Below are 20,178 nucleotides of genomic sequence, written 5' to 3' on the forward strand. Positions count from 1 at the left end.
AAGGGGGTGAGCCGACCTGAGGAATCCCAGGTGTAAGAGACACTCGGGACTTCAGATGTCATCTCCCCTGGTCCCCTCACTTTCTTGATAAGGAGCAAGGAAAGCTTTTAGGAAATTTTTAAACTTTATATGACAACACCAAGGGTCAGGAGTGCTGGATCCCTTGGTCTGGGTTTTTGTGTGTGTTTTTATTTTGTCACTGTGCTGCACCGTTTGCCTTTCATGGTTGATTTTTTTTTTTTAAGCCTTAAAGAATAAGAATTTAAAGTTTGAGAAGTTGCATCCTGGGCTTTAATGGTATGGTAGATGCATTCATTGCCCTTTTACCCAACCAAGCGCAGTAGAGACTAGGCATCTTTTAAATCCAAGGCAGAATTGCTTCTGTGAGGCTAAGAAGTTTTGGCTTAAATATGTAAAATTGGATCACAGAGGGGACTCAAAGCTCATTCAGTGACATCAGAACCAGAATGGTTTAAACTGTTTGATTCCGGCCCTTAATACGTTTTTTTGTTTTAAACTTGGCAGTTGGAACCCACTGGTCAAAAAGCCCTTCCCCTGTGAATGAATTTGAAATTGAACTGTATTTTTCTTGGAAGAATATTATAAGCTAAAAAGAAGCCTGAGAAACCAGTAGGACATCCTCAAAGTGCTTTTGATAGGATTGATTGAGGTGCCAAATTACAGGAAAAATTCAACATAGCTGCTTTTCGAGGGTGGGAGATGGATTTGCTTCTTTCAAAAGAACTCCAGTCAATGTTTCCTTTTGATTATATAACTTCTAACAAACCTTTAATGCCTTTAAGAACCAGCTTGTTGAATGGACATGAATTTTATTACGTTTGGCGTTATAGCAATCTTAGAAAGTTGCTGGTTCTTAAATGGTAATTGTGAGAATTCCTGCTGAGGGGGAAAAACTGAATTAAAAAAAATCTCCACGAATGATTTAATGAACAAGAAACTCTGGGCTAGATTTTGTTGTTAAGCAGCTATGAAAGAATACCAGTCACTGATAAAAGTGCTGGAAAACAAAAATTGCTTCATTACTTAGATACTTTTTAGATCTTCTGACTCAAAAACCAGCCTAATGGAGCAATGATAGTTTAAACACGAATGACTTTGGTTTTAATCTTTACTGTTATTGACCTCTTTAGTTTCTGTTTTCTTAAACTACCATTTTGGGGAGAAAAAGTTCCTGTTAGGATATCAGCAAAATCATGATTAGTGGTGTCAGTTTTTCTATGCTTGCCAAGAATGGTTGGTTGGAATTGCTGTTCTAGGCCGGGTGCGGAGGCTCACGACTGTCATCCTAGCACTCTGGGAGGCCGAGGCAGGCGGATTGCTCGAGGTCAGGAGTTCGAAACTAGCCTGAGTGAGCAAAAGTGAGACCCCCTCTCTACTATAAATAGAAAGAAATTAATTGGCCAACTAATATATATAGAAAAAAAAATGAGCCGGGCATGGTGGCGAATGCCTGTAGTCCCAGCTACTCGGGAGGCTGAGGCAGGAGGATGGCTTGAGCCCAGGAGTTGGAGGTTGCTGTGAGCTAGGCTGACGCCACGACACTCACTCTAGCCTGGGCACCAAAGCGAGACTCTGTCTCAAAAAAAAGGAATTGCTATTCTAAGTGTTACTTAATGATGCCTCTCGAAGTTTCCCCTCCCAGGAGATTCTGAATACTGAATGTGATTCTCTTACATTCTTATTCCGAGGAGGAGAACTAATGTAAGAACTTAAATTTTTGTGTGTGTGCATGTTTTCTCAATATTCGCTCTTTTGCATTATGAAGAAGGGTTACCTTTTTTGGAAATGTGACTGGCTTCCTCTGAGACAGCGACCCTTGCCCCTTGTTTGTTGTTGCCAGACAAGAAGTACCTGAAAATTCAGATCATATTAGCATGTTAAGGTGTTTGGCATTTTTTTGTTCATGCAAGAGGGTTCTCTTGTTGACATTAACTGCTTCAGGAAGGAAGGAATAACAACAGATTAGAATAACTGCTCCAAACTGGACAATGGAGTAGGAAACAAACCTTCCTGAATGTGGCCGTGTTCCTTACCTTGTGCTGGGACCAACACATCTGTGCTCTGGGGTCCCATAATCTAGCAAGAAAGACAAAGAAGTGGACTTCTGATGATCTAGTATGGTATCAGAAGCTCAGTGACCTGAGGCATGAATAAAAGATCCATGGAAGCCGGGCGCGGTGGCTCACGCCTGTAATCCTAGCACTTTGGGAGGCTGAGGCGGGCGGATTGCTCAAGGTCAGGAGTTCGAAACCAGCCTGAGCAAGAGCAAGACCCCGTCTCTACTATAAATAGAAAGAAATTAATTGGCCAACTAATATATATATATAAAAATTAGCCGGGCATGGTGGCGCATGCCTGTAGTCCCAGCTACTCGGGAGGCTGAGGCAGCAGGATTGCTTGAGCCCAGGAGTTGGAGGTTGCTGTGAGCTAGGCTGACGCCACGGCACTCACTCTAGCCTGGGCAACAAGCGAGACTCTGTCTCAAAAAAAAAAAAAAAAAAGATCCATGGAGCACACAGAGGTAGGTAGGTGGTCTTGGGTGAGGTTTGAAACAAGGAAGGAGGTTAATTTCTGCAGTCTTCCAACAAGGTCACTTTTGGGCTGGCAGGGAGAGGCAGGAAGGGGCTTCCCAGGAAAGGAACCAGCAGGAACAACGGCATGAGGATGCCTGGCATGCTCCAGGAATGGCAGTGTGTTGTGGTCAGTTCCATTCCTTCTGCCCACCAGCATCCACGGCACACCTGTTTGCCAGGTGCAGCTCTAGGTGCTAGGGATGCAAAGGTTATGAATAGGTCCTGTTCTCTTTCCCCAAGAGCTGACACTCAGAGTGGGAGACAAGTGAGCAGATAAGTTAGAATTAAACGTGGTGCGTGTGTACCAGAGGCACGATCACATTGCCCTGGGAGTGGAGAGCGAGGAGCGATTCATTCGCCCTGACCTTAGGGAGAAGATAAGTCACCCCACACCCCTTCTCAGAGGTGATGACGCAGGAGCTCGGTTTCAAAGCTTGAGAAATTTTGCCAGGGGAAAGGAATAGAGCGTCAGGGATCGACTCTAAGAATCTGAACCGTAGCCAGACATTTCCCTTAAATCAGTGTAACTAGGCCGGGCGCGGTGGCTCATGCCTGTAATCCTAGCACTCTGGGAGGCCGAGGCGGGCAGATGACTCGAGGTCAGGAGTTCGAAAGCAGCCTGAGCAAGACACCCCACCCCCCGTCTCTACTAAAAATAGAAAGAAATTAATTGACCAACTAAAAATATATAGAGAAAAAATGAGCCGGACGTGGTGGTGCATGCCTATAGTCCCAGCTACTCGGGAGGCTGAGGCAGGAGGATCGCTTGAGCCCAGGAGTCTGAGGATGCTGTGAGCGAGGCTGACACCAGGGCACTCTAGTCTGGGCAACAGAGTGAGACTCTGTCTCAAAAATAAATCAATGAATCAGTGTAAGCGTATGCGGGAGATGCTCAGTTTGTTCTCGGTATTTGAGAATCATCATTCTGAGCAGGACTGGCCATGCAGGACTGCACAAAGGAGTTCTGATGACTGGAGTCCGCTGGCTGTTGAGAAGCCGAGTAACCGGCCTTACCGTGACAGGAAGGCCGCTTTGCAGAGACTATGAAGACGTGTTTTGAACCTGAGTGTAGCGTGCGTGTGCTGTCAGTGAACCTTCCTTCTCCCTGTGCCAGCCTTTGATCATTTGGAGGCTGTGCTGGCAGATTAAAATTTGCTCATTTGTAGTCTACACCTAGTGCTTTCAGTTGTTTGGCTGCACCTGACCTGACAGCTACCCAACTCTTTGCTGCTTGTTTAGACTGGAGCCAGGAGGAGGAATGCTGAAATTCAAGCCCGTTTCTATGTTGTTTCAGCTGTTCCTCCTCAGCTACGTGGGAATTTTGAGCATTTTAAAATGCACTATAGGCTGGGTGCGGTGGCTCACGCCTGTGATCCCAGCACTCTGGGAGGCCGAGGCGGGAGGATCGCTCAAAGTCAGGAGTTCAAATCAGCCTGAGCAAGAGCAAGATCCCTGTCTCTACTATCAGTAGAAAGAAATTAATTGGCCAACTAAAAATAGAAAAAATTAGCCGGGCATGGTGGCATGTGTCTGTAGTCCCAGCTACTCGGGAGGCTGAGGCAGGAGGATCGCTTGAGTTTGAGGTTGCAGTAAGCTATGATCATGCCACTGCATTCTGGCCTGGGCAAGAGAGGGAGACCCTGTCTCTAGAAAAAATAAAAATAAAACAAAATTACAGCAAAATGTTTTAAACGGCCAACTTTGAAAGTGAACTTTGAGTCAAAAGATCTCAGCAGCTTTAAGTATCCTTCAATAGGGGTTGATCACACCAAGATTTCTAAATCCATTTGAATGCATGAGAGTATCAAAATTTAGCTAAGTTACCTGCCAAGAGAATAGATGTGGAGAAAAAAATCTGAGCTAAATATCTGAACGATCAGGTTGTAAGATGAATGAATTATGGGTATTTTAATCTAATTGTGAAATTATTTTATGTGTTATATTAGATTCTCTTTCCTTAGCTGAATCTGTGAATATAGTATAGTGTGTTAAATCTTCCTTTAAAAATTTATCACTCATCCAAGGAAAGTTTAGAGCAGACGTCCTCAAACTACGGCCCGAGGGCCACATGTGGGCCACCTAGCACATTTATCTGGCTTTCTGGGTGTTTTTGTCACCGCTGCCTGTCCTGCTTAGCAGCCGACGCGTCCTGGGCCCACAGTGCGCACTCCCCAACGGTCTGAGGGACAGTGACCTGGCCCCCTGTTTAAACAGTTTGAGGACCCCTGCTGTATGGGCTATCTGGAATATCCTAATTCATACATAAAAATCCTAATATCCTAATTAGGAATATCCTAATTCTATATAAAAAAGCTTTATTAAAAGGTAGCATTTGGAAATATCAAATCCTTGTAAATCTTCTCATCTAAATTATAACAGAGTATTTTGATTTGAAAAAAGGATAACCGCTCTCATTTTGAAAAAGAACCACTTTAAAATTCCACCTAGGCTCCCAGACTTTACCACTACACAGTACATCCACGGAACAAAACTGTACTTCACACCCCGCCCCCCAAATCTATAAAAATAAAGAGGAAAAAAAATGAACCTGGGTAAATTATGCTTGTTGTATGTTCTTATATTTTATACCAAAAATCAGTTCAAGTGCAAACTGGGGTTTAAGCATGTAGTATGTGACAGACCAGGAAGTTTACATACACCTGTCAATTCTCCACCTGTGAGATGGGAATTATTCTGATTGGATGAATGGAGAGACAGACTTTGAGAATTGAAATACAAGACCATAAGAGAAAAAATCTGATTCCAAAGCCTACGTTCTTTTTACTACTCTACCCTAATTCCTTTCCGACTTTAGGAAACCAAAAATCTAGGAGTAGGACCTTAAGCCACCTGTAGACAGTTTTATCCAATACATAAACATCCAGCCTTAAATCCAAAGCTAGGACTAACAGGGTTAAGCAAAAAAATTTTTTTTTCCTTTTTAAAGTCAGAGTTTCACTCTGTCACCCCAGGTAGAGTGCAGTGGCATCAGCCTCGCTCACAGCAACCTCAAACTCCTAGGCTCAAGCGATCCTTCTGCCTCGGCCTCCTGAGCAGCTGGGACGACAAATGTACACTCCCATGCCCAGCTAATTTTTTCTACCTTTGGTAGAGATGGGCTCTTGCTCAGGCTGGTCTTGAACTCTTAACTGACCGCAAGCGATCCTCCAGCCTTGGCCTCCCAGAGTGCTAGGATTATAGGCATGAGCCACGTCACCCAGCCAAGAAAAATCTTAATGCAGAGAGAGAATTAAGCTTGCCCTAAAATGCCCAGAGGGAGAGACCCATCAACGTGAGAACATTATTACTTCAGCAGCCAGACAAATGGAACCAACCTCTTGGTTTGGGGTTGAAGGCCCTTTTTCGTTTGAACTAGTCTCAGGAAATGGTTTCTCCTGAGCTTAAGCAAGCCTCGGTGCCTGTTGGTGGCAAGAAGTAGTCACCACTGGTGGCCAGGACATCGTTCATAGTGTTCAGTCATTCTGGACGGCAGGGGTAGGTGAGGACGTTTCTGGTTTCCTCTCTAAGCACCTCCTCAAGAGTCAGAGAACTCAGGCCCCCGAAGAGTGCGGGCATACTCCCCCTCCAGCCTGGGGTTCTCAACCCACTGCTGTCCTTGGTAGCATGGCATGTTGTTGCTGTCGTACAAAGCCACCATTTTCCAGTGAGCCTTCGTATCGTTTGGAAACTGCCTAGAATCCTGTGCATTCACTGTTGGTTTCCTTTGTTGTTGTTGTTTCCTTATGAAACAAGTAGCAGGCGATACTTCTGCATGTGACATTGCACGACGATGTCGCAGAATTGGCCGTTCCGCCTAAGAAGATGCCCCTTTTTGAAGTGCCGTGTGTGATGTAGCGACGGCACAGTCTTTGTAGAAAGTGGGTTTCAGTGTAAACCATAACCGCAGAGGCAAATCTATGGTTCAGCGCCTGATTTGAAGCACAGGAAGTATCCGGGTCTAATGATGAAACTGCTTAACTTTCAGATGACAGAACAAAGGAAGCAGAAACAAAGAATCGGCCTCCTGGGACATCCTCCTCACATGAATGTCAACCCACAGCAGCCCGCCTAAGCAAGCGAAACACAGGAATTAGTATTTACCTTTTATAATTATTATTAGTGTGGGTACGGCTTCTGACTTTGATTCGCCCACTGAAGGTTACGTTGACGCGCAGTCCATTTGTAAATACTGTTTCATACCGTGTGTATATGATTGCTACTCTAAAAGGTTTGGAGACATGTCTTGTAACTAGAACTGTTGGCATGAGGACATTTCATTTGTGCCAAAAATACTGCAAATACCTTTCTCGGAAGGACTGAAGAAAGCACCCGATTTGCACTTGAACCATATTATAGATTTCAAAGCATATGACATGTATTTTGTATTTAAAGCTAGAATAGCCAGTATTTATGTTTTTTATAAAACTGTGCAATACAGATTTATGCAATCACAATAAATTTGTAACTCCCGAGTGTTCTAAAGGGAGTACACATCTTTGAAGCTGGTGTGTTAATACTATGTAATAAATGGTTAAATATCCAATGATGCTGCTGCCAAAATCATATTACTAGTGAGTTTCAGCCCCCCGGGCACTTTTGTACCATGCAATTATCCAGTGGTGATGCTGTTTTCTCGTTGCTAGTGGCATTAGTGCCAACGTCTCAGTGAAAATGCTCCACGTCTACGAACTGTTAAATGAGCATTCACTTTAAGAAAAGCAACTTTAGTTTCAAAGATACTTTTAAGCTTCTAAATTGATCATTTAAACTATTTCTTTAAGAGTGCCAAATTAGAGGCTCATACTTTCGCTTGGGAAGAAGATAATGAATTTTTTTTTTAAAGGGAAGTTTTTATGCAATGTTCAGGATAAATGCATATCGCTGGCCAGTGTCATTTCCTGGGTGAATTTTGATGTCGCGTTGTAAAGAAATCAATCACTGAGGGTTTGTAGATTATCTAGTCCAAACAATAGTTAATTTCGTTCATCTGAACCAACATATTACGGTAGCTAAGAAGTATTAAAACTATATACATCGATATAAAGATTATCCCATTAGAAGTCATAGTTGAACACTGACATGTTATTCTTCTGAAAGAGCCACGTTTTGGTTTTCTTTGTCACATGATTTCTTTTCTTGATGGATGAAAAGTATGAAAGGAAACTTTTATATCTGTTGCCTAGTTTTGTACATGGATCTCATTTTACAAGAGAATCTTCTCTGCAAAGAAGTTTTAAAATGTATTGAAAGCAGAATTCTGAAATGAAGCAAAGTTTGTAAATGCCTATAGAAAAATATTTAATAAATGATGCAGAATAATACACGACGCCTGGTGGCTTTCATTTGCCTCTTGTGACTTAACAGCTATCCCAATCATATCCTTTCTTGAGGACCCATTTAAAGTCTAACTGGTTTGGTTACGAGATTCAGAAAATGTGTATCCAATTATTAAGAACACCCATTATGGCAAAACCTTAGGACAGGGGCCCTCAAACTACAGGCCACATGCAGCCCCCCTGGTGTCTTTGCCCCGCTGCCTGTCCTGCTTAGCAGCCGACTCGTCCCGGGCCCACAGTGCACACTCTCCAACGGTCTGAGGGACAGTGGACTGGCCCCCTGTTTAAACAGTTTGAGGACCCCTGCCTTAGGAGGACCACTAGAACAAATATTGGGGAGCATTTAATACAATGTTCATTCATTCTTCTGGATTAGTGACTGAAGGGGTCTTGGACTTGCTATCTGCAATGCAGAAGCATCACTAATAGCTGAAGTTCATTTTAGTTCATACACCCTGTGGTCAGGGGCCTTCAGCAGACAGTCTAAATTTTTTTTTTTTCCTTTTACAGAGCTACCTCTTCTGTACAAATGTTGTAAAACCTGTTCCCTCTTCAAAGCAATGTTCACGCTGGTTGCTCTTTTTGATGCTGATTTTCTCTCTGCTTTGGTAAATAAGAATAATTACCACCCAACGATTGGCAACGGGGGTGGGTCTACATTGCAGTTCAATGGCTAGTTTCATAACCAGTGCTGCTATATACTTTATACATGTTGTCACTTTAAAATAATATTGATTTTTTTCTAGTCAGCACAGTGTATCAACACCAAGTTTTCCCTTAATCGTAAGGAAAGCCCAAGATAGACGCTTAATACTTTATCTATAACCAAAAATGGCAATCTGTGCCAGACCCCAGGACGTGCACCTCGGCCAGCGAGGACTTGCTCTGCCCTGGATTTTCTCTTTGATCTCTCAAGGCTGCCCAGCAGGACGTGGCTGTGTGTGTGTGTGTGTGTGTGTGTGTGCGCGTGCGTGCGTGCGTGCGTGTGTGCGTGTGTGTGCGCGCGTGTGTGTGTGTGGTTTGTCTCCCAGGTTCCATCCAGTTCACTGGAAAGTTCTGCACGGACGTGCCAAGTGACAGGTTTGTCATGTTTCATCAGAACCCTGTCACTTAAGATATAAATCTTCATGCAATTTGCCAGCTTCAGCAGAAAAAAAATAAATGAAAGTGGAATGCCACCCCACCCTGCATTGGACAGTAGGTCCGAGCCTTGGAGTTGGGTGTGAACACTTAAGCTGGCAGTACAAAGGAAACGTGCAGTTGGAAGTTCAGACTCCCATGGCTTTCGATGTGTCACGGGGACTGTGCCTGCTTTCTCCGTGCGGCGCTTTTTCAACCCCGCTGTTTAAAGGATCAAGGTCCAAGTCCCCATCAGAGTTACCCAGATGAAGAGTTTGTGTTTATCAGGCGACCAAGTCCAATAGTTAGCTCTCACGCGCAAGCATTTTGGCTTTATTTCATTTTAAAAGTTTGCTACAGCGCCAATGCGGGTTTCAAGCTTTTGCAAATTTCCTTAACAAAACCACTGGTGAAGGGGCCTGGGGAACTGCATTCCACCTCTCTAACACTTATGACATCTTACCTTTTTCTACTTCTGTCCCTGAAATTGTGCAGGGATGAATTTTTGTTTCCTCCTAAAATAATGATGTTTCCACTCTTTGTTTGCCTTGGTCCTAAAGCTCTAAATGATATTCCGTCCTGCACAGTTTTTTTAGGACTGCAAATATATCTCTGTTCCCCCTCACACACACAGACAAAATACAACTTTTTATTTCATTCTTTAAAAATTTGATTCATCATTAATCATGTAATCAAACTTTCTCCCCAAAAAAGAAAAACATTAATTAAAAAGAAAAAATTTAAAAAGTAAAAAAATAAATTTGATGCAGTTTTAACTTGGTTTTCCTTCCACGTTCATGTTCTTTATTCACTGTTCTTCGTTCAACCAATTTTTTTTTTTTTTGGTTGTACTGGCTGATTGCTTAGTTTTGCTGCTGTAAAACCTGCTCTTTCACTCGGTTCAAATGAGTGTCTCCTCACATAAATTATATGTAAAGCAAGCACACTTTATTTGTCGAAGTGAATCAGCAAACTCAGTCTTTGCAGTAGCAAAGGAAACAGAGCTTTACTTACGTGCTGGGGGAAGTGATCAAGATCTTTACAGTAACTTAAGGAATTAAACCTGTGAAGAAACCTCCATCGTAGACCTCCCTGTCCCCCTCCTGTAGATGGTGTGGATAAAGCACGCATGAGAAAGAGCCTGAAAGTTTCTGGTAGTTATTTTAAGGCTAATCATAAGACTCTTAGTCTGACTTCTGAATGGCATTAGAGGGAAATTTACTCTTCCCAAATATTAGGGGCATCACTACACACTTACAGTTTTTTGCCAAAATAATGTCCATTACAGATTTTTAAAGGCAACTATGTGCTTGTTAGAAGACAACATGACAATAAAAGTCACCTGTACATAAGACACAGGAGGTCGGCCGTGGTGGCTCAGGCCTGTAATCCTAGCACTCCTACAATCCCAGCACTCTGGGAGGCCGAGGTGGGAGGATCACTCAAGGTCAGGAGTTCGAAACCAGCCTGAGCAAGAGCGAGACCCCGTCTCTACTAAAAATAGAAATTAATTGGCCAACTAAAAACATATAGGAAAAATTAGCCGGGCATGGTGGCGCATGCCTGTAGTCCCGGCTACTAGGGAGGCTGAGGCAGGAGGATCGCTGTAGCCCAGGAGTTTGAGGTTGCTGTGAGCGAGGCTGATGCCATGGCACTCTAGCCTGGGCAACAGAGTGAGATTCTGTCTCAAAAAATAAAAATAGGCCGGGCGCTGTGGCTCACGCCTGTAATCCTAGCTCTTGGGAGGCTGAGGCGGGCGGATTGCTCAAGGTCAGGAGTTCGAAACCAGCCTGAGCAAGAGCGAGACCCCGTCTCTACTATAAATAGAAAGAAATTAATTGGCCAACTGATATATATATAAAAAATTAGCCGGGCATGGTGGCACATGCCTGTAGTCCCAGCTACCCGGGAGGCTGAGGCAGAAGGATCGCTTGAGCCCAGGAGTCTGAGGTTGCTGTGAGCTAGGCTGACGCCACGGCACTCACACTAGCCTGGGCAACAAAGCGAGACTCTGTCTCAAAAAAAAATAAAAAATAAAAAAAAATAAATAAATAAAAATAAAGAGGACTCCTATTGAAGGCTTTAAAACAGTATGTTCCATCTACCAAATCATGCAGTAGGAGTAAATAAAACTCACTCTAAAGATAGGAAATTGAGCCCTACAGAAGTAAAGAAATTTGCCAAGGACTCAGCTCCCAAGTAAGCAAAATACAGAGAGCTCTTCCCACGCTGCCTCCTTTCCGGAATAGGAATAGGAAGGATCTAACCGGGAATCGGTTTCCCGTAACAGTTTGCCCCTAACAGAAGCCTCTTGTGCATCGTTTCATTTTGTCCTGCATGCCAAAATAATACCAATTGAAAAAGCAGCGCAAACGGCTTTTCCTTCCGGATCCCTTTCGTAAGAGGATCTCCAAACTAGAAAGTACTCAGTGGGAATACTTTGTCAAGACCGAAAGTTCTGTGGCAAAGATAAGCAGCCAGTGAACTCCTAAGGCCGTTACCTGTTACAGCCCCACATGTCACATAAATGCCTCTTATTCAACTGCGGTTTTCCAGGGGAAGAGCCACTGTCCACGCAGGCTCGGTGGCTTCCTGCTCCTGCAAACACTGGGGTGCGCGCGCGCAGCCTGCCCCCAGCACACAAGTCGCCGTTCGCGCCCCAGCCCGCCTTTGCTCCCGTTCCTTCTACTGACAATTTGTTAACAATCAACTAGAATGCTGGAAAACCCCCGTTACGGATTTCGATTTTACAGAAAGTACCCAAAATTCCACCAGTTTTGCATCACAAAGTAGTGGTTACAGTTAAGTTTTGAGTAAAAAACGCCGTGTGTGGTTTTTGTGGGTGGCAGCGGCTCAAAATGACTGTCAGGCCCCATCAGTGATCTGAGCAGCGATGGCAGCGATCACACGGAAGACGACGATGGCAATCACAACAAACGTCCTGCCAGCTCTGGCATCACACATGCCACACCGAGCGACTGTGGGAACCCAATGGCCAATGCAGAAATGTAACAAGCTTCGAATCCGGACTCCCCAAACCTTCCAGCATAAGAGGATTACAAGACCACTGGGTAAGGCCTTTACATTTGGCCACCTCGGGCAATGCCTCCGGGCTCTCTGAGCCATTGGTGTTTCAAATTCATTTGGTAAAACACAGAGCTCTAGCTTGCTTTTTTCACAACACTAAAAAAAAAAAAAAAAAAAAAAAAATTACCAAAGGAGAGAAACACAATATTTTAAGGTCATGACAAACCAGTGTGAAAGAGAATCCTAACACCTAGAAGTGAAACTACATCATCCACCCAGCCTGGAAAGAAAAAAGAAAGCTCAAAACCACTGTAGAATAAGAACGCAGAGTTTGAGAAAACCCCTAAGGTGAATTCTGAACAACAACAAAAAAGAGCCCCACAACGTAAGAAGTGCGTAGTGTATGCAGGAACCGCGAGTGGAAAGAGTGGCCAGCATTTTTGTAAATTACCCCAGAAAAGATGCTCGGTCCCAATGTAAATGGAACTTCAGACACCCCAGGAATTTCACCTGCTCGCTCTTAGCGTAAGTCACATACTTGTCACCTACATAGCAGCTCATAAAATAAAGTCTCATCAGAGGCTCTCTGTAAAGTTCTCTGGAAGGAAAACATCTAAAATTTGGTATGAAACTGGGCCAAGGAGACCTGAGCCCCACCACGCCTGGGTGCTGAGCATCAGGATATGTCAGAGCCCGCAAGGCAACATGGCGAAATGAAAAGAACACAGAACTCGAAGTTGAATCGAGTTCTAACGCCAGCTCTCTCCCCCGCTGAAATGTCAGAACTTGGAGCAAGTTGTTTAAATCGTTTTTTAATTTTCAATTTCCCGCTTCTGAGAGATGCTAGCACTTACTCCTTTGGGCAGCAGTGAGCATTAAGACAGGCCGCATACAGATGTGGCTCGCAGGTGCCCGTCAGTGTTTGTATGTCCCATCCCTTTGCAACATAATCATGTCTTTTTCATATCTGTCCACATCTCAGCTAACTATTCCATGACCAAAAGCTTCTTTCTGTTCCTATTAAATGGGTCTCATGTTACCATGGCATCCTAAATCTGCATGTCTAGCATGACATGTTGGGGTCCCATCTACTCACTTAAAAAAAAAACATTAATCTCTAACATCCAACTTATGTTTTCACTATCAATTTGAACTGAATAATTCATAAAGAGACAAACATCACACAGCTACTAACTTCCGGATAACTATCCTCATATGTATGATCAGTGTTGAATTCAAATCTGAGTCCTTTCTTTAAAAATCTTCACGGAGAGATGTATTATCATCCCTAAAATAAAACATTTCCTTAGTTTATGAAGTACCTTCACATGTAAACGTCCCAATCCTATTAAGTAGATATTACCTCTGACATCTGAATGGTCCTAAATTGTACTATCTTTTTTAAGACAGAGTCTTGCTCTGCTACCCAGGCTAGAGTGCCGTGGCGTCAGCTTAGCTCACAGCAACCTCAGACTCCTGGGCTCAAGCGATCCTCCTGCCTCAGCCTCCTGAGTAGCTGGGACTACAGGCATGCGCCACCATGCCCGGCTAATTTTTTCTTTTTTTCTTTCTTTCTTTTTTTTTTTTTTAGTTGCCTGGCTAATTTTTTTTCTATTTTTTAGTAGAGACGGGGTCTTGCTTTTGTTCAGGCTGGTCTCAAACTCCTGACCTCAAGCGATCCTCCCACCTCAGCCTCCCAGAGTGCTAGGATTATAGGTGTGAGCCACCGTGCCCGACCCTAACCAGTACTATCTTTTATTTAACATCCAAACACAAATTCTACCCCACAGCACATATAACTATAGGGGGCACAGAACCCTCCTCGATCATTCCAAGGATCCAGAGGAGGGTGCTTGCACCTTCCTAATGATCCCCGACACGTTTTGATCCCAAGTCCGGATTCCAACCCAGTCTCTGTTCTTTCTCGCCATCTCCTCTGTCTTCATTCTACTTCCCCCCTAGCGTGGACACAGCCCATTCTCCCGTCTGTCCCCTAAGCACTATGACTATCCGGTGTTCTAAAGAGCAGATCTTTACTGGAGGAAGTGACAACTGGGAGGAGGAAACAATTCGAAGGTGAGATCAGTCGCCAAAGCTTCTTCCCACCCTCCTCTCACGCTGACGAAGCCCCTACAGGGCCTGCTCTCTCACCAGCATGGCGCAAACCAACAAAAGCAAAATTCAAAACAAAAAAAAAACCTTCCCTCCAGCCACAAGTGAAAACCAAAAATTTTTATTATTTATTTATTTCTTACTATGCGGAGCAATTTTAGCCCTCAGATCCCAACCTTTCCCCCCTAGATTAGCCCTTTACCTTGGCCTAACCAAGATGGTCATTCTGCCAATCTTAGTTTCCAACTGAGAGAGCTAACTGGCTCTTAACCCTTTGCACGCGGGTGTCGGGTGTGACTCGACACGGTTGGCATCGGAGCAGCTCACACCATGAAAAATTATAGAGATTAAAATTATTAAAAATTATTAAATTTATTAAAATTATTAAATTTATTAAAATTATTAAAAATCTTTGAATGTATCAATAATTTGAAATATAAAAACATCCACATAAATAAGTTTGTATGCAAAGAAACTCTGGTTTTTGTAAAATCTGGGGTATTTAAAAAATTAAATAAATAATCGAGAAAAGAGCAAGCAAGTGCCAAAGGTTTTAAAATAGCATTTCCCCCCCCCCTGATAGATTTCTATCTTACAGAGCAAGCAATCACTCTAGAAAGTTGCAGTGAGTAGGCCAAACCAGAGCATCGGAGCTGGGATTCAAGGCCAGATCGTCTGATTTCATGGATCATGTCTGTGGCCCCTTGCGGTGCCAGGCTCGGTGCGTCCTGCTAAATGCTTCGCCTCCACTTCCACCTGCTCGACTGTCTGGGGGGGTCTGTGAGACCCCACAGTTGTAAGAGACGCAAAGCAAAGCCAGACGTCCTAGGGGTAGAGGCGACAACTAGTTCCTTTCTGTACTGTCGGTACCTAGCACAAGTTTCTCCCAAATGAAGAGGCTCAATATAGTTGAGGGGGAACAAGATTCTTTTCTGAACTTTCACTTCATCTGCTTGAAGGTTTTGGAGCCAAGGCCTATTAGGAGTCTTTCATGAAGGCAGGAATATCTAGCAGCGGCCTGAGAATGAGCTGCACATGGAACTGAAGATCGGGGAGTCACTACCCTTTCTGCTGCTAACTGGACATTCAACCCTGTAAACTAGCAATCACACTGACAATACCGGATGCCTCTGGCTTCACAACTCAAAACCATCCTCTAATTTGCTCCCTCTAACCAAGTGACCCCAATCTCTCTCTCTCCTCCTTCTTTCATTTCTTTTGATGGACAGAATTTCAGAGCAAACTGGCTTTTAAAGTAGCATTTTCCCCCCTGATAATTCCCTATCTTTTGTTTTGTTTTGATTATTTTTTTTTACTGGCCAATTAATTTCTTCCTATTTTTATAGTAGAGACAGGCTTTCGCTCTTGCTCAGGCTGGTCTTGAACTCCTGACCTCGAGCAATCCACACGCCTCGGCCCCCAGAGTGCTGGGATGACAGGCGTGAGCCACCGCACCCGGCCCCTCCCTATCGTATAGGACAAGAAATCACTCTAGAAAGTTAAAGTGGGCTGGGCATGGTAACTCAGGGAGGCCAAGGTGGGTGGATCGCTCAAGGTCAGGAGTTCGAGACCAGCCTGAGCAACAGTGAGACCCTGTCTCTACTAAAAATAGAAATTATCTGGACAACTAAAAATATATAGAAAAAATTAGCTGGGCGTGGTGGCGCATGCCTGTAGTCCCAGCTGCTACTCGGGAGGCTGAGGCAGGAGGATCGCTTGAGGCCAGGAGTTTGAGGTTGCTGTGAGCTAGGCTGACGCCACGGCACTCTAGTCCAAGCAACAGAGTAAGACTCTGTCTCCAAAAATAAAAGAAAGAAAGAAAGTTAAAGTGATTTGGCCAAACCAGAACATCAGGCCTGGGATTCAAAGCCAGCTCTGTGATTTAGCATGGCCTCCGTCACCGTGCAAATTCAGACCCGCATAGACGGCCTTACCCCTCTAACCACCCAATGCCCTCGTCTAGCAATGCTAAAAGGCAATCCCTCAACAATCCACGTAGGATTACCGCAGTTCCCAGATTATACCTGAAGAGACAGAGCACATTTCAGGTAGCATAAGAAAACTATGGCCATTTGGGGTAACAAAGAATTATGAGGCTGGGCGCGGTGGCTCACGCCTGTCATTCTAGCACTCTGGGAGGCCGAGGCGGGAGGATCGCTCGAGGTCATGAGTTTGAAACCAGCCTGAGCAAGAGCGAGACCCTCGTCTCTACTATAAATGGAAAGAAATTAATTGGCCAACTAAAAATATGTAGAAAAAATTAGCTGGGCATGGTGGCACGTGCCTGTAGTCCCAGCTACTCGGGAGGCTGAGGCAGGAGGATCGCTTGAGCCCAGGAGTTGGAGGTTGCTGTGAGCGAGGCTGACGCCACAGCACTCACTCTACCCTGGGCAACAGAGTGAGACTCTGTTTCAAAAAAAAAAAAATTATGGTTCATTTATATATGAACCACATGTAAATAGCTGAGTTACATTCTCCCAACCACATTTAGCAAATATTAGAATTTCTGCTCATCCTAGAAATTTAATAATGGGAAAGGGACTTGGGGGTGGAGTGGAAGTCTTTCACTCCTCATTTTATACTATTCCGTAAACTGGAACTCTCAGCGTCGCTGGTAGGGAGAATGGTACAACCACTTTGGAAAACGGTTTGACAGTTTGGAAACAAAAAGCAAAAAACAAACATACTTATTATGTTATCCGGAAATCTCACTTAAGTATTTATCCCTGCCTCTCCCACTTACTGGGACCCTGGTGATTACGTTGCTCTCACCGGGATAATCCAGGCCATCTCCCCATCTCAAAATCCTAAATTCAATCCCATCTGCCACAATCCCTTTTGCTGTGTCAAGTGACACACATTACAGGGTTCAGGAATTACAACCGGGACATATTTAAAGGGGCCGCTCTGCCGCCCATGGCATTTGCCCAAGCAAAATCTAGCCAGGCTCGGGTTAGGAAAAGCAAACCACATACCCGTCTTCAAACTCTGACTTGATTTGAACACAATTAGGAAAGCCGCATTTTCTGAGGGCCCAGACAGGCTGAACAAGGCCCTATAAACTGACAAAAGCATAAATGATTGCCGCAGAGCCTGGCTTCCTTTTGCACTCACTATTCACACTCTTGGACAACCAGAAACAGCTATAAAAAGATATTTGCTTTCTTGGACACACACACACACACACACACAGGCCATGTGTGCGTACATCTCATTAGAGATTTTTTCCCTTCGCTTTTATTTGTGAGGGTTAGCACTTTATTTATTTATTTATTTATGAGCCAGAGTCTCACTCTGTTGCCCAGGCTAGAGTGAGTGCCGTGGCGTCAGCCTCGCTCACAGCAACCTCCAACTCCTCTGCTCAAGCGATCCTCCTGCCTCGGCCTCCCGAGCAGCTGGGACTCCAGGAGTCTGAGGTTGCTGTCAGCTATGACGATGTCAGTGTGGATGACAGTTAATTTTGTGCAGTTATGATTTAATCCTGCATCTCTATGTTCGATGCATTTCTCTGCCCTGCACGTCAGCAATCATAGTCTGTGTGCGTGCATCGATTCTGATAAATGTTTAAGTTGTTGCAATGCGACCATTTTATGGCAGTGAACGAGAAGACAGGGGCGCCCACCCCTCCCCCGCGGGGCGGCCGGAGAGCCGGAGTCGCCGCGCGCCTGGGGCCGCTGGGATCGCCGTGCTCGTGCACGGTGTGAGCCGGGCGGGCGGACAGCTGGCTGGCGCGTCGCTGGAGTCGCAGAGCCGGGTCCCCAGGCCGGGCCTGCACCCCCAAGGCCCCAACACCCGCAGGCGGCGCGGCATGCGGCTGTCCCCGCGCAGGGCGCTGCTGGCGGCGGGCTGCGCGCTGGCGCTGGCGGCGGTGGCGCAGCTGGCGCAGCTGGCGCTGCAGGTGCGGCGGTGCCGCGCGGCGCTGGCGGGCCCGCGCTGGGCCATGCGGCCGGAGCGCGAGGAGCTGGCGCTGGTGGGCGCGGACCGCGTGGAGCACCGCTACGGCCGCGGCGCGCCGCTCGTGTTCGTGGGCGGCGTGCCCCGCAGCGGCACCACGCTGATGCGCGCCATGCTGGACGCGCACCCCGAGGTGCGCTGCGGCCAGGAGACGCGCATCATCCCGCGCGTGCTCGCGCTGCGCCAGGCCTGGGCCCGGCCGGGCGCGGCGGGGGAGGAGGAGGAGGAGGGCGGCCCGGTGCCGGCCGCGGTGCTGGACGCGGCCACGCAGGCCTTCATCCTGCAGGTGGTGGCCAGGCACGGCGAGCCGGCGCGCGTGCTGTGCAACAAGGACCCCTTCACGCTCAGGTCCGCCGTCTACCTGGCCGGCCTGTTCCCCGGCGCCAAGTTCCTGCTGATGCTGCGCGACGGCCGCGCCGCGGTGCACTCCATGATCACGCGCAGGGTCACGGTGGCCGGCTTCGACCTGGGCAGCTACCGCGACTGCCTGGCCCGCTGGAGCCAGGCGGTGCAGGCGATGCACGCGCAGTGCGCCGCGCTGGGCCGCGCGCGGTGCCTGCCCGTGCGCTACGAGCAGCTCGTGCTGCACCCGCGCCGCTCGCTCGAGCGCGTGCTCGCCTTCCTGGGCCTCGCCTGGAGCGACGCCGTCCTGCACCACGAGGACCTCGTCGGCCGGCCCGGCGGCGTCGCCCTGTCCAAGGTGGAGCCGTCCACCGAGCAGGTCATCAAGCCCGTCAACCTGCAGGCGCTCAGCAGGTGGGCCGGCCACCTGCCGGCCGACGTGGTGCGCGACATGGCCCGCATCGCCCCCATGCTGGCGCGCCTGGGCTACGACCCCTACGCGAACCCGCCCGACTACGGCCACCCGGACCCCGAGGTGGTGGACAACACTCGCCGGGTCCTCAGGGGCGACTACAAGACGCCGGCCAGCCTCAAAGGGTACTTGCCGGTGACCCGCAACGACACCCGCTCCGCCCCGCCGCCCCGCGTGGGCGGCTCGTGACGTCCGGGACTCGGCAGGGGCTTCGTCGCCGGACGGACGAGGAGACGCGGCCTTCGGAGGGACGCCGGACCTCGGGTCCACGCACACGGCTCGCGGTCAGGTCGCCGGAGCGGGACTGGGGGCGAGGGACGTACCTGCATTATGTTTGCAAACCTTGAATCCTTGGAAACGAAGCTTGAAACTCTGTGCGTGGACAGTCCGGGGCGGAGAGCAGAGTGTGGATAGTCCCGCTTTTGAAACTTGGGTATTTTCTATTTTTCCCCCTCAAGAACTTTTTTTTTTTCCTTTTAAGAAATGGGATCTGCCATCCTCCTTGATTTGCAGGACTGCCCCAGTAGCTTTGCTGGCACAAGGCCTCTCCTATCGACCCTCACCTCGAATTCAAAGACTCTATTTAAGAATTTAGTACGTGAGGCTTTCTATGACCTCTCCTCAGTTCTACTCAGTTTCACAGAGGAAAAAATATATATGCATTTGAATAAAGTGAACAGTGGCTCATCAAAAAAAAAAAGATAAAATAATCTAGTATCTGTATGTATTATGTGTTCATGATGTAACTTTTTCTTAATTTTTTTGCTAGTCTAGACTATCTGGTTTGCCTGTTTTTTTCAAATTGTCGCACATCTCAAAAAAAACCTGCCAATATATTAACTGGAAAAAAAAATCCATGTATAAGCAGACCTGTGGAGTTCAAACGCATGGTGTCCAAGACTCAACTGTAAAATGAAATCATGGATATAAATGGTAATATAAATAAATATAAATGGCACATTCTCAGTGACTTTATTATTAGGAGTATTATAGTTATTCAACATATTATACTCTGTGAAATAATGTGTGTTAAACTGAAATAATGAGACCAACGGCCACTACATGTCTTTCATGCCAATTTCAACAATCTCAAAGATTAGCAGCTAGAGTCCACAACTGTTTAAAAATACTAGAATGAGCTGGGCGTGGTGGCTCACGCCTGTAATCCTAGCACTCTGGGAGGCCTAGGCGGGCAGATCACTCAAGGTCAGGAGTTCGAAAC

The 20,178-nt window shown here is 46.3% G+C and overlaps 1 protein-coding gene and 1 pseudogene across 1 annotated transcript in view; both read left to right on the forward strand.

Annotated features, from left to right (window-relative positions):
* The window catches only part of ITPR1 (inositol 1,4,5-trisphosphate receptor type 1), a 351,525-nt gene extending 343,610 nt beyond the window's left edge, over positions 1–7,915 (forward strand). The window contains exon 62 of the mRNA XM_075998552.1: positions 6,580–7,915. Coding sequence (XP_075854667.1) covers positions 6,580–6,666 — 87 coding nt within the window. The 3' untranslated portion in view covers positions 6,667–7,915. The remainder of the gene's footprint in view (positions 1–6,579) is intronic.
* Positions 7,916–17,901: 9,986 nt separating this feature from the next.
* LOC105869391 (protein-tyrosine sulfotransferase 2 pseudogene) lies at positions 17,902–19,919 on the forward strand (annotated as a pseudogene).
* The last annotated feature ends 259 nt before the right edge of the window (positions 19,920–20,178 follow it).

The sequence above is a fragment of the Microcebus murinus genome, chromosome 28 (assembly GCF_040939455.1).
Source record: "Microcebus murinus isolate Inina chromosome 28, M.murinus_Inina_mat1.0, whole genome shotgun sequence".
Taxonomy (NCBI): Eukaryota; Metazoa; Chordata; class Mammalia; order Primates; family Cheirogaleidae; genus Microcebus; species Microcebus murinus.